The 15,533-nt window shown below is 45.7% G+C and overlaps 1 protein-coding gene across 1 annotated transcript in view; it reads left to right on the top strand.

Moving 5' to 3' along the window:
* The window catches only part of ATOH8 (atonal bHLH transcription factor 8), a 100,483-nt gene that overhangs the window by 44,242 nt on the left and 40,708 nt on the right, over window positions 1-15,533 (top strand). Inside the window, exon 2 of the mRNA XM_075332681.1 lies at window positions 6,767-6,958. Within this exon, the coding sequence (XP_075188796.1) occupies window positions 6,767-6,958 (192 nt within the window). The remainder of the gene's footprint in view (window positions 1-6,766; window positions 6,959-15,533) is intronic.

Below are 15,533 nucleotides of genomic sequence, written 5' to 3'. Positions count from 1 at the left end.
TTGCACTGAGGGGTACTTTGCACGTTGCGACATCGCTACTGCGATATCGTCGGGGTCAAATCGAAAGTGACGCACATCCGGCGCCGGTAAAGACGTCGCAACGTGTAAAGCCTAGAAGCACCGATGAACAATCGCAAAAGCGTTGAAAATCGGTGATCTGTGTAGTGTCGATCATTTCCATAATTTCGCTGCAGCGACAGGTACGATGTTGTTCCTCATTCCTGCGGCAGCACACATCGCTGTGTATGAAGCCGCAGGAGCGAGGAGCATCTTCTTACCTGCGTCCCGCCTGCAATGAGGAAGGAAGGAGGTGGGCGGGATGTTACGTGCCGCTCATCTCCGCTCCTCCGCTTCTATTGGCCACCTACCGTGTGACGCCGAACGACCCGCCCCCTTAGGAAGGAGGCGGGTCGCCGGCCAAAGCGACGTCGCAGGGCAGGTAAGTGCGTGTGAAGCTGCCGTAGCGATAATGTTCGCAACGGCAGCTATCACAAGATATCACATCTGCGACGAGGGCGGGGACTATCGCGCTCGGCATCGCTACAATCGGCTAGTGATGTCGCAGCGTACAAAGTACCCCTGAGGCCCATATACCCGTCTGTGATGTAAAGACCAGGTTGTACCAAGTATATAGTTGTTGCCTATCACTAGGATAGGGAATAATTTATTGATCTGAGGGGGTGTGACAGTTGCGACCCCCAATGGACTCCAAAAAAATTGTTTCACCTTTTGTGACTTTTTTAAGCATCAAGCATAGATGGAATGAAGGACTTATTATGGAGTGCCAAGATGGAAAGCTCAAACATGGGACTCCTACTCAATACAAGGAAGACAAAGATATTGACTACTGCCAGGTATGACTGTGACACATTTGAGATGGACAGCGACAAACTGAAATTTGTAAAGGACTTCAGCCAACTCGGATCAATGATCACGCAAGATGCAGAGACGACACCAGAAATCAATAGAAGGATAGCTATGGGCAAACCATCATTGAAGTCACTGGACAAGGTCCTCAAATCGAGGAACATTTCACTTGATGATGAAGATATGACTTGTACACAGTCTGGTCTTGCCTCATACATAGTCTGGTCTTTTCTGTGGTAAGATACGGATGCGAAAGATGGATGATAAAGAAACAAAACAGAAGAAGAATCCATGGCTTTGAAATGTGGTGCTGAAGAAGGATGTTATCAATATCATGCATGGCAAGGAGAGCAAACAAACCAATTGTGGAACAAATCAAACCAGACATGTCACTCTGAGCAAGGATCACCAAGCTACGACTTGCCTACTTTAAACACATCGTACAAAGAGATCAACCACTGGAGAAGGACATCATGGTCTGAAGAAAAGAAAGAACAAGGTGGACGGGAAGACCAGTAACCCAATGGCTTAATACTATCAAGATAACAGTAGAGAAGACCCTGCTGGACCTAACTAGGTGGAGAAGACGCTTCTAAACCTATCTAGGCGGAGAAGACCCTGGTGGACCTATCTAGGCTTGCCCGCGATCGATCTTCCTACAGAGTGTTACCATGGCTCGAGATCGAGCTGAAGGCCATTAAAAGAAAGAAAAAAATGCTTCTTTTTGTGTAATAAATCTAAAAGTTACTAAGTTAGTTCTTCATTCCTCTAACGTAGCCATGCACTTCAGGAGAGAAAATAATTTGATTCTGTTACCTTGTAGCCAGAACACAAGTAGTGAACCTTTCAGACGCTTGGGAAAACTAGGTGTGCATGTTTACCAGTGTGTTGCCCAATACAGGCATCTTGCAATAGTTGGCAGCATAAAGTGATAAGTGGATGTGGGGACTGTCCGTGGGGGGTTGCTTAGTTCATTGTTGGCCTATTGTGATAATTGGGTGGATGAGTGGGTGGGAAGCGGAGTCCCCCTTTATGGTTACATCTGTATGTCGTGTGCGAGGGGTGTTCGTGGCAAATTAGTGGCAGTAGTAGTATTGTTTGTGTCAAATTGGTGGCAAAGGTAGGGGTGTTTGCGACTATGCTCCAGAGGAGCATCACAGCTATAGGACTCCTCACTGGCAGCCAGATTGGTTTGTCAGTCTCCGCAAGGAGAACATTTTTCCCCTTAGACCTGACTATGCTCAAAAACAGACATTGAAGATAATCATTTGGGTGCACATGCACTGTAATGTGAATTATCGTACAAACCATGGTTTCTGGTCTATGCCACCTGTCAACCCAAACCACGAAGATCTGAGGATCCGCTACTAAACACCTCAATTTCTCATCCTTTGGAGGACAGAAAAGCAACTTGATACTTGGGTCATTTCTCTCCTTTGCCACTTTGATGAGATTTGGAGACCTTGCCGGATGAGGGGAGCTGGCGAACTTGAAATTTGACTTCGGCTTTCCACATTCCCCATAACGATTGTAGCACTGGCTGAGAAATGTATCTAATTTTTAGCAATGTTTCAGATTACTATGCATTTCTGAATGCGGTTCCAGAAGAAGACTAACCACACTGATGTCTACGGTGCTACTAATAAGAACCTCGGAATGTCCGGAAAGCCCGTTGGCCACAGCTTGGCAACAAATAGCAATAAAGGAAGAGAAAAACTAGTAATTCCATAAAATATAAAGTATTTCATTCCTAAGCCATGAAAATAGAATCGTCGATATGGAGAGGTAGTTCACGTTGATGCGTTTCGACCAATATGTCTTAGTCGTTACTTTGTATTTTATGGAATTACCGGATTTTCCTTATATTCCCCAACTAGAGAAACATTGTTAGACTTCTCTCCTTTCAAGTAGTGATCAGTAAATCAAGTCAAAAATGACTGCCCGCTGTTCTGTCTCTTTTTGTACACGGTGGTGGTCTGAATTACAATAACACCCCCCCCAAGCTTTCCAGATGAGCTACAAATATGATTGATCTATATATGTATACACATCTTACAAATGTGCAGTTTTATCTTCTTATTCTTTTTGTTTTTCCATAGTGCATGTCATTTCATCAGGCTGCCATGAGTAGGAAGCTGTAGATTAGCCCATGTGTTGAGAAGGAGTCTTTCCTCCTTGGAGCAGACCCCAAGTGTCAGGAATACCAGCCGCTGGATACAAGATAACGAATGGGAAGGGTGTTCCAGCTGATGGAAATGTGTCTTGATAAATAGAGCAGATGGAGCCAGCCGGTAGATACATAGAGTGCTTGATCTATAGGTTGTGTTTGTTAGTGCCTTGGCGTGACCTGACACTTAGGTCAATTTAAGGTTGTCAGCATATATCGGGTGGCAGCTGAACTTGAGAACTGAATGAAGTGTGTGTAAAGAGGTCTAGACGAGGATTGAACGATTTGGGAATTGTCCTCATGTCTCAAATTTGTCTATTCTATTTCTGCATTAATTGCCTTTACAATACAATGACGAAGTATATCATTGCCAACATAAAACGTAGGTCTTTGACAACTTGACTTGGTGGCCTAGGCCATTGGCAACCAAAATTAATGACTTAGACCTTTTCACCATCTGAATTGGTGACCTAGAACACTGACAAACTGCATTGTAAACCTTGAAAGACTGGGTTGGGCTTTGACGTGAATGGTTTGCTTCGATGACTGATGACCAGAATTGATTGCCTAGATCTTTGTTAATCTGAGTTGTTGTCACTGACACACGATATTTGTCTAGATGACTGACAAAAGACGTTGATGGCCTAGATCATTGAAGCCAGGAATTAGTGCCCTAAATTATTAGTAGCTTTCATTGTAAACGTAGTGATAGCCTTTAACTTTTATAACCTGAGTGGTTTATCTAGGTAACTAGTGACCAGAATTGATGACCTTTTAACAATCTGAATTGGTGGACTAGACAGTGGTTCTCGAGGCTCCTAAAACAATTACCGTACCTCTTTCTTAAACTGCTAAGGTTATGATTAGTGATGAGCGACCACTACCATGCTCGGGTGCTCTGAACTCGTAAAGAGCAGTTGGCGCTAAGACGGGCTTGACTGGTTCACTGAGTATAATGGAAGTTAATGAGGAACTCAACCATTTTTCCCTAAGATTTTCCAAAGAAATGCTCGAGTTCCCCATTGATGTCAATTATACTTACTAAATGAGTTAAGTCCGTCCGAGCATCCAACTGCTCGTTACGAGTACCAAGCATGTTAGTGCCCGCTCATCACTAGTTATGGGAACTGAGCACCCGACCATAGTAGTGCTCACCCATCACTAGTTACGAGTACCGAGCACCCAAGCATGGTAGTGCCCGCTCATCACTAGTTAGGAGTACAGAGCACCCAAGCATGGTAGTGCCCGCTCATCACTAGTTAGGAGTACAGAGCACCCAAGCATGGTAGTGCCCGCTCATCACTAGTTATGGGAACTGAGCACCCGACCATAGTAGTGCTCACCCATCACTAGTTACGAGTACCGAGCACCCAAGCATGGTAGTGCTCGCTCATCACTAGTTAGGAGTACTGAGCACCCGAGCATGGTAGTGCCCACTCATCACTAGTTAGGAGTACAGAGCACCCAAGCATGGTAGTTCTCGCTCATCACTAGTTAGGAGTACTGAGCACCTGAGCATGGTAGTGCTCGCTCATCACTAGTTAGGAGTACTGAGCACCCGAGCATGGTAGTGCCCACTCATCACTAGTTAGGAGTACTGAGCACCCGAGCATGGTAGTGCTCGCTCATCACTAGTTAGGAGTACTGAGCACCCGAGCATGGTAGTGCTCGCTCATCACTAGTTAGGAGTACTGAGCACCTGAGCATGGTAGTGCTCGCTCATCACTAGTTAGGAGTACTGAGCACCCAAGCATGGAAATGCTCGCTCATCACTAGTTACCAGTACTGAGCACCCGAGCATGGTAGTGCCCGCTCATCAATAGTTACGAGAACCGAGCACCCGACCATAGTAGTGCTCACTCATCACTAGTTACGAGTACTGAGCACCCAAGCATGGTAGTGCTCACTCATCACTAGTTAGGAGTACAGAGCACCCGAGCATGGTAGTGCCCGCTCATCACTAGTTAGGAGTACAGAGCACTCGAGCATGGTAGTGCCCGCTCATCAATAGTTACGAGTACAGAGCACCTGAGCATGGTAGTGCCCGCTCATCACTAGTTACGAGTACTGAGCACCCGAGCATGGTAGTGCCCACTCATCACTAGTTATGATCACAGACTAGTGACGCAATTTCATGATGTTGGTCATTGTGTTTATCAACTCCATCATCATGAGTGTTTCTTGCCTCAAGTCCTCAAGGCCCCCCAACAGGTCATGGTTTCAGGATTTCCTTAGTATTGCACAGGAGAAGGAATTATTAGTAGGGAATCAGAAACTGGCATAGGTTATCTCTATAGAATATCCTTAAATCATGACCTGTTGGGAACTTTGAGGGCTGGCGTTGAAAAACAATGGCCTAGATTGTTCAGAATAAGGAATTGAGTCTACATGGATGATGTAGATAGGATATTCTGGATTATTAGATATTTTTGTCAGTACAATATAGTGTATTAGAAGTCTTCCACTTACTTTCATGCCCCTTTAGGCTTCTTGCCCAGATTTGGCTCGCTTGACTTGCTTTGGGCATTTTTCTCTTGTACTTCTATCACAAAATTATTGCCAATTTAATGTGCACCCAAGGTCATAAGCTAACTATGAAGGAGGTTTAGCTGTACAAATTATGTGTAGGCTTATTTAGATAAAATGTACACCATTTTGAATCTCTAGAAGTAAAAAAACACTTTTCTAGAGATAGTGTCAAGCGATGTTCGGCTCTGCACACACCTACTGGCACGGCGTTGTCAGACACTGTTCACACCAGAGTCTGGCAAGCAATCTGAGGCTTCTGGATTGCTCAGCCAGAGCCAGGCGTTGGCTGGTTCAGGTTCACTGGTCTTCAACTCTGCAGGAGTTAATTTCTGCAGACATGTGAGCAGGACCTAAGAGCTCAGGTTGCTATTTGTCACGTGCAGCGGTCTCCTCCCTATTTAAAGCATGGCTTTCTTCCAGTAGGCGCCGATGATAGCTTCAGCATAAGCTCCAGCGATCCCGGTCTTGGTGGTTATCCTGTTAATGGTGATCCGTGTTGCACTTTTGAGTGGTGTGAGCGTTCCCCTGTTGTGCGTTACTTCCTTCCCTTTTTCGTTGCTCCCCAGTAAACATATTGTCTCTCCTGTGTGTTTTGAGTGCTGTGTGTATGAGTTTCCATTGTCCCTTGTCCGTGTCGTTTTGTGGGGTTTTGTCACTGTGTTTTCCAGCCCGGGAGTGGGAGAGAGGGAGTAAAATCAGGGCTCGGATAGGAGTTAGGGTCACTCTGGGGGCTCGGACCTGGCTACCATCAAGCCTACCTCCAAGATAAGGAACAGCGGAGGGTCTCAAGTCTGAGAGCCAGCCTAGGGGCCCCTGTCTTGTCATTACATACCCCGTGATAGATAAAGACAGACTAAATATGGGTTGTATGGAGTGTAGGAACTCAAATCATTTTGGTTCCATCTAATTGGAGATATAAATATGAGCAGGACTCCCAGGTCACACAAATCATTGGAATGGATGCAGGGCGAACAAGTGCTAAGTCTTTTCCTCCTGGTATAATGTTTATAGTAATTTGCATGATGAGAGACCGCAGAACAAGACATAAGTAAAGTCAATAAACGTTCCGAGCCACAATTTTTGTTAATCTGCTAAGCAGTTATGAGTCAATTTACTCTAAAATTGTTTGTATTACCGTAATTTATTTACTGCTAATAATATAACTACTACTGATTATTTGTATGTGTCCTTCTTCTGTTCCAGGTGCCATGTTATTCATACGGACAGAAGCTTTCTAAATTGGCCATTTTGAGAATAGCGTGTAACTATATCCTCTCTCTGGCAAAACTGGCTGACCTTGACTACAGCGCTGATCATAGTAACTTGAGTTTTTCTGACTGCGTAGACCAATGTACTAGGACTTTACAATCAGAAGGAAGATCAAAAAAGAGGAAGGTAAGAGAAGAAGAGCTTGGAATTCCCTGGGATTTTCCAATAATGTTTTTTTTTTATATATTTTCATTCATGGTGGAAAGGCCGTAAATTAAAGGAGTTCTCCGACATAAACTCAAAAAAATGTTTTAAGCTAATCTGTGCTGTATTGTCATATAAAACACTCCTACATTATTATTTTTTTGTTTTCTAACGTTTTCCTCTTGAATTATCCCTTTATCTCTGCAGCTCTTTGTTTACCTGCAGCTCAACCTAACATTACATCTTCCCGTGCCAAACTCACAGTCACAGCTGGCTCCGCCCGACCTAACTGTCCAGCCCGGCCCCCTGCCCGACCTCAGTATCCAGGCCCGCCCTCTGCACACACATTCCCTGTCAGTATTCTGCCACAGCACCTGACAAATAAATAAATACTATGTAATGAAAACTATATATAGCCGCCAATGTGAGTCTAAAGGAGATATACACACATACACATATGCTCACATACACCCACCCACCCACACCTAGAGTTATATAATATATATAATCCCCCCAGCATTCCCTTCCCCCACTCTGTCTCTCACCCGTGCACTGTCTTCTCTCCCCCTGCACTCTCTTCTCTGCCGCCCCCTCCCCCCACTCTGTCTCTCACCCGTGCACTGTCTTCTCTCCCCCTGCACTCTCTTCTCTGTCGCCCCCTCCCCCCACTCTGTCTCTCACCCATGCACTGTCTTCTCCCCCCCTGCACGCTCTTCTCTGCCGCCCCTCCCCCCACTCTGTCTCTCACCCGTGCACTGTCTTCTCTCCCCCTGCACTCTCTTCTCTGTCGCCCCCTCCCCCCACTCTGTCTCTCACCCATGCACTGTCTTCTCCCCCCTGCACGCTCTTCTCTGCCGCCCCTCCCGCTCTGTCTCTCACCCGTGCACTGTCTTCTCTCCCCCTGCACTCTCTTCTCTGCCGCCCCCTCCCCCCACTCTGTCTCTCACCCGTGCACTGTCTTCTCTCCCCCTGCACTCTCTTCTCTGTCGCCCCCTCCCCCCACTCTGTCTCTCACCCATGCACTGTCTTCTCCCCCCTGCACGCTCTTCTCTGCCGCCCCTCCCGCTCTGTCTCTCACCCGTGCACTGTCTTCTCTCCCCCTGCACTCTCTTCTCTGCCGCCCCCTCCCCCCACTCTGTCTCTCACCCGTGCACTGTCTTCTCTCCCCCTGCACTCTCTTCTCTGCCACCTACACCCCCTCTCTCACCCGTGCACCGTTTTCTCTCCCCCTGCACTCTCTCTGCTGCCCCCCCCCTCCCCTCGCTCTGTCTCTCCCCCTGCATGCTCTTCTCTGCTGCTACCCCTCCCCCACTCTGTCTTTCACCCGTGCACTCTTTCTTCCCCTGCACTCTCTTCTATGCCGCCCCCTCTCTCACACATGCTTTATCTTCTCATCCTTGCTGTGATGAGTGCAGCCTGCTTACAGCTAGGTGATGGAGAGCTCAGTGCTGTTGTTCGCTGGTGTCAGGTGATGTCCCTGCTTTCTGCTCCTGGCTGTACTCAAAAGCCAGGAGCGCCGAAATCTGCATTCATCACAATGTGAGGAGAGAGACAGCGCATGGGGAAGGGGGGACACAGTTACCCGGGCCCCATATATCACAATGAGCTGTGGCAAACAGCGCTGACGGTATACTAGACAGAGAGGGCAACCCTGTTTGTCCAAGACCTGGGCACATACAGGGCACATATAGCAGCGCACAGGGGGCGGGGGAGAGTACGGAATGTGGGGAGGGGGCGGGGAAGGATGAGAGGGACGGGGGCTCATCGTACTGTACCTGGTCAGCTACAGGGTGGCAACATGACGTAGGCTGTGATGCCCGTCAACAAGGTCCTGCCTCTGTTGACGTATCATCACAGGAAGCAGCAAAATCTTGGCAGGAGCGGTCACCTGACCACTCTGAGCCGGGGGAGAGGCGCTGACAGCAGGGCAGATAGGTAGATGCTATCTACTTACCTGCCCCAATGTAGCCCAATAGTGAAATAACAAAAAAATAAGTAAAATAAGCCGGATAACCCCTTTAATTTTGTGATATGGTGGCATATTGGGCTGCTCTTCTAGTATCTTGGTGCTCGGGCAGCATGCTTGAATCCCTGCCCCACATGTTTTGCTGCTGTTAGACAGCCAATCAACATAGGGGGATTCCCTGCCATATGCAGTAATGCCAGAGCCATGTTGGCTACTGGCATTAAGTTGATTGGCTGGACTCATCACTTTATTGGGTCTTATATAAGTCTTGGTGATGTGATGATCAGCACACTCTCTTAACAAAGCAATTTAGAGAGAGTTGATCTAAAAGGGAGAGCTTTGATTAGAGCAGGCATATATGCAGTGTTTTATTTCTATTGCAGAAAGTGCATACCACTGCTGCACCATTAAAACAAAAAAGTCCTTTTCACGGCTACATACTGTCCATTCTCTAGTAAAACTGCTGTTACCAGCATTCACTGTAGGAATTGCTGGTGGAGAAGGAATGGTAAATAATAAATAAATAAAATGACGTGGGATCCCCCTATTTTTGATAACCAGCAAATATAAAAAAAGACAGCTGCGGGCTGGTATTACCAAGCTGGGAATGCCCATGGTTATTTGGCTCCTCCCAGTCTAAAAGTAGCAGCCCGCAGCCACCCCAGAAGTGGCATATCACATTAGATGGTCCTTCACCTCGGCTCTTCCTGATTGCTCTGGTGCGGTGGCAATTGGGGTAATGGTTTTTGAAGTTGATGTCAGCTGTGTAATTTCCGCTGGCATTAAGCCCTGGTGTTAGTAATGGAGAAGTGTCTATCAGACGCCCCCATTACTAACCCAGGAAGTATAAAGATAATAAAACACAAAAATAATTAAATTTAAAAAACACTCCCCGACTCTTGCCCTAGTTCACCAATTTAATAAAAAAAAAGCCATGCAGATACGAAGTAGTCCACTGGATCTCACGTAGTCCACAAATGGGAATCTGAAAGGAGTAAAAAGAGAGAAATAAAAACAAGACATTCCCTCGTTAACCGAAACTCCTGACTACCCTTCCGTTCATGTGACCTAGTAAGGTAGTGACAAGCGTTACATTACAATTGGCAGAGCTCTGGGGGAGCATGCTTGGTAAAGAAACCTATGCAATTACACCTGAGTAACCAGCACCTCCCAGAACCAACCTGGACTCCAGTATAGTGACCAAGCTGCTAGTTCATTAACAAGGTCGGCGCCGCAGAGCATTTCCAAGGGCAAGATGCTCTGCACAAAGGAATAGACACTGCCAGATTTGTAAGTGCCGCAGAGCATCTCCAAAGGCAAGATGCTCGGCATTAGGAATGGACACACTGTCAGATCTGCAAGTACCGTAGGGTTGTCCTCATGACACAATCCCCTCAATGTCGAATAATGCCCAACAGGCCAAGTTAAGAACCTTTTCCCCCTCAACACTTTAATTTATTACATCCAGTAAAACACCATGAATCACGTCTTCTTCTCGGCTTCTTGGATCCAGTCGCTCTCCCTAAATTATGTTCCCACAAGTAGCAGCTAATTGCAGGTTTATCTAAAGACACGTAGCCAAAAAACGGGTATCTAAAGGAAACAGCACAGAGTCTTAATTACTGAATCACATTCCTTCAGGTTACTTAACACTGAACCAATTACATGAAATCATCATCAAACTGTGTTGGAGAGGAAGCCAACTGTTCAGCCAGTTTTCCTTTTCGGAAAATAACATGGATGAATAAGAAGAAAGTGATTGATGTTTGTGCTTACAGTATTATTACAAAAGGAGGCTCGTAAACTTCATTTGAACCTCCCAGGAGCCTCTCGTTCGGACCATTAATAGACTGGTCCGTGTCAGTGATCTGGGGTGGGGTGGTCACTCTACCATCTTTATTGTCTCCGGTTTCACCTTGGAAAAAATATGAGAATATTTTGTGTCCGACGTATTTTACGGATGACTACTAACACAGGGTTGTCATGCAATTGGACTGTAACACAATTCTTGCTTTATAATTGTCTGGCCAAAAGGGGCACTGTTGGTTTTCACCCTTAATGCCTTATGAGGTCAAGATGGGTGGTTTACCCCCATCATATACACTGGAGATCAACACACAATTTCCTAAATGTTGCGGTCATTGTGTCATCCTATGTGATTATATCCTAACATGAGGAAACTCGCAGTATTTTAAGCTTATTTCATAAATCAATTTATTATAAAGCACATAATAAAAATGTAAATAAGATAAATGTAAGAGAACACTGAGCAAAATTAGAGAACATTTTCAGATACCTGCAGGTTATTGGTGTTAATCTGGCACCTGGTGCTAATTTCCTTAATTATCTCACAAACCCTATGTAACTGGCAGCCTAACCTTCCAGTTTGCACTGACTTTCCAAAAATGTTGTGCCGTTCCAAAATGACTGAAACCCTCCGGAAGCAGGTTGTCCAGATGAAGGCCAAAGGGGTGACCCTGTCAGCCATAGCAAGAGAAGTTAGTTGTTCCAAGTCTGTGATTTTGAGAATATTGCCTCTTTACAACATCACAAACTTTTTCAAGTCCCCCAAGAAGGTTGGTCGCCCTCGAAAGACAAATGCAAGAGAGGACAGGATAATGCAAAGAATCTCCATGGGTAATCGTTTCAACAGTGCAGCTGGAATTGCTCGCCAGTTCAGCAGTGAACAGGGTAAGGAACTGTCTTGTCATACAGTGTCACAACGTTTAAAAGCATTTGGACTGAAAGCCCACTCTGCAGTAACCAAACCTCTCATTAGCAGAAAGAATCACAAGGCTAGACTCACCTTTGGTGAGGAGCCTTTTGTGTGGACAGAGGAGAAGCGGTCCACAAGTTATTTTAGTGATGAAGACAAGTTTAAGTTATTTGGGTCTTATGGGAAACATTATGTTCATCAACAAACTGGGGAAAGACTGAACCCAAATGTGTTAATAAGTCAGTGAAAGATGGTGGAAGAAGTGTCATGGTTTGGGGAATGTTTTCTGCAGCAGGAGTTGGCCCTCTCATACAGCTACATGGCAGAGTGAATGCAAGTGTGGATCAGAACCTTCTTCACAACACGTGGATCCTTACTTGTGTTCATCACTCAATCAGCCAGCAATTTCCATGCAGGACAATTCCCCTTGTCACATAGCAAAACAGGTAAAGTAGTTCCTTGAAACAGAAAACAATGAAATGCCCATAGTCCTGATCTAAACCCAATAGAAAACCTCTGGAAAATCCTTGGTGACAAAGTTATGGCCAAGAAACCCACAACAGTCAGAGAACTGTGGAAGAGACTGGAAGAAGAGTGGACCAAAATCCCACCAGAGCAGTGTGAGAGACTAGTGATGTTCTGTGGACACAGATGTGCTGAAGTCATTCATAGCGACGGCCGGTGCACGTCCTACTGATTGTGACTGTTGTTACCTTCAGAAAATTTACTGATAATCTCTCTCTGTGCTACAGTCATTGCTGTTCTCTAATTATCATCATCTCGTTTTGGGCAAAATGAAGGTTTTATGGTGTAAAACACTGTCCTAGTGGCATGGTGCACCCCCAAATGATCAGACATTGTTCTCTAATTTTGATCTCCAGTGTAAATAATTTACAATTTTTCACTTTTGTATATTTGTATTGTACCGTATACCTGTATTGTCTCCTGACAAAAGACGAGATAATACTATGGTATATACCGTAGTCGTGCAGTATTCTGTTCCTTTATATATCGAGCCTATGGGAATAATATACTCCTGTCAGGCAATGACCCAGACAAAGGGGCTTAAATCGTGCTCTCACATTTCACAGGCGACCGCTTGTAGGCTCCATTAAGTATGTAACCAGCTGGACCACGACTCTGTTCGAATACTTGATTTTAATGATTTTTTTTCTATATTATGGACCACATGTCAAAAAACAAAGTCTCCTTCCAAAATTTGATAAAACAATTTTCAGCAATTCTGCTGCCAGAGGACATAACAGGAAACGGCTTCAATTTATTTTTATTTTTAAGTTATGGAACAGCTGCTAGAAAAGCAAAATTTTGGTCAGTTTTCAAACCTTGAGGTGGACCTGTCACAGTATGGGGGCAAGAAAATATACATGGAGTGTACGACCACAGGGTCCGGAGGGCTGTAAGAAAGGTATACACAAATAATACAAAAAGTGGGATTCCAGATCCCTACTACTCTACTCTGTCCCCCTAGTTTGCCACTGGTCACATTCTTTCTTTTTAGCTATCCCGGAGTTGAGGACTTCTCACATAACCTGTAGAACAGATTGTCCATGAGTCGCCGTCAATGTTTATAGAGTAAATATATGGTCTTAAAACCAACTAAACTGCTAAATAAAACCTTTAATTTGCCACTAAATGTATCTTAAGGCCCCGTTACACGCAGCAACATCACTAACGAGATGTTGTTGGGGTCACGGAATTTGTGACGCACATCCATTCTCGTTAGCGACGTCATTGCGTGTGACACGTACGAACGACCGCTAACGATCACAAATACTCACCATATCGTTGACACGTCATTCTAATCCCAAATATCGTTGATGGTGCTGGACGCAGGTTGTTCGTCGTTCCTGAGGCAGCACACATCGCTATGTGTTATGTGTGACACCCCAAGAATGACGAACAACACCGTACCTGCGTCCTCCGGCAACGAGGTGGGCGTCACTTTCTTTTGGCTGCTCTGCGCCCCTCCGCTTCTATTGGCCGCCAGCCGTGTGATGGCGCTGTGATGCCGCACGAACTGCCCCCTTAGAAAGGAGGCGGTTCACCGGCCACAGCGACGTCGGTAGGCAGGTAAGTACATGTGACGGGTCCTAACGATGTTGTGCGCCACGAGCAGCGATTTGCCCGTGACGCATAACTGACGTCGCTGCGTGTAAAGCCTCCTTTAGACTCAGTCCTTGGTCTGATCTAACCAACTGTCACAAGGAGGTTTTTACAAACATCGCCGACTATCATGGGGATAGGATCTGTGCAGACTACAGATTCTGGCATTCTGCCTGCTAACATCTTTAATATCTGTGATCAGCGCAGGGAGACGCAGACGTGTGGTTCATAATCAAGCTACGAAGAGTTAATCTCTGTTGGTCTGCTTGCTAGTCTCCTTTGATCACATGATGTGAGGGAGCATCCTATACATGCCGGCTGGAGTCTTCCTTTAATGCCAGCTAAAGCTTCTCTATACTTGTCTGGTGAGGAGTTGTGATCCAGACTTACTGGTGTTTATAGTACTTTGTTGCTGTGAGTGGTTGTGGTGTTAACCCTTGTTGTCCTTTTGTTGCTGCCTTCCTTCTCTTCCTTTTCTCATTAGTCTCTTATTGTTTGTTCTTGTGAGTTTGTAGTCTGTCAGAGTTTTGGTTTTTCATTGTCTGTCTTAATCTGTGTTGCCATCACACTCCTACCCCTTATTCCTTGGAGGAGGAATCAGTTTAGTTCTGGTCAGGAGAATAGTAAGGCACAGGACTGCGCCATCTCCACCATCAAGGGTAATCCAGAGGTTAGGGATAGCCTAGAGTTCCTTAGCATGAGGGACAGTACAGAAGCTCCCTATCCCTTGCTATCCTACACCAACAGGCTCGATTTACCTGCCAATTTCCACCCTTTTGTTCCTTCTCATTTTCCTCTGAACTATTCAACACAACCTGGCGACATTTTCTGTACTTACTCTACCTCCTTACTAAGGACCAAAGAGCCTGTGCACTGAGGTTTATTTCAGCACCTCTGTTATTATTTATTCCCCAATTATCTTTTGGCCAAATCCTAATTGTGTCATTTCCTCATGGAGACAAGAAATATGGAAACTAAAACCTACATGAGATGTTGGGTAACATTGTGACTCTCACTTTTACTCATCTTTTACTGATCCAAGGTTGCACAAGGTCTTCTTCCCTCAAGTTCTAATGGTTTCATCTTACAAAGAACGTTGCCCTGAGTGACCTCAGATGAAAGTTAAAGATGTTGCCCTATGGCAGCTCTTTGAGCCAAATCTACACTGTGCAATACTTAATTTCCCATGTGGTGGCGCTGTAGGGAAATTTAACACTTACTGCCAGCTTTCCTCACCGATTACAGGTGATCACTGGAGGTTATTTTCTGATCAGTTTCTAATGTTGGGTGAATCTGCCAAAGTTTGTGTAACTCTCACGGCCAGTGTAGGGGCAGCGAGAGGGATTAGTCGACCCACTGGACCACAGGGGAGACCCGGGCTTACCCTTTAGTGGGAGGGGATTAACTAAGTGCCCACTGTGAGACGGATGCCTAGGGTAGTGACCAGGACTTTGGCAGCTGACCCCCAGGACAGGTGACGGAGATAGGTATAGACATAGGTACAGGGTGACTGAGGCAGGCTGGACAGGCAGGTACAGATAGGAATGGTAAGCACGGCAGGCATAGGCAGGTATGGGAAGGCAGACTCAGATAACGGACACAGGGGTAACAAGACCTGACAACTAGCTAGTAGACTGGTATACTGACTAACTTAATGCGTTGCACAGACACCTCCCCTAAAGGGAGGGTGCCTTAAATACATAGTGCCGCTTCCAGGAAATGGAGCATCAGCCCTTTAAGAGTAGGGCCAG

This window comes from Anomaloglossus baeobatrachus, chromosome 1, assembly GCF_048569485.1.
Source record: "Anomaloglossus baeobatrachus isolate aAnoBae1 chromosome 1, aAnoBae1.hap1, whole genome shotgun sequence".
NCBI lineage: Eukaryota > Metazoa > Chordata > Amphibia > Anura > Aromobatidae > Anomaloglossus > Anomaloglossus baeobatrachus.
This window is presented reverse-complemented; position numbering and strand designations above follow the sequence as displayed.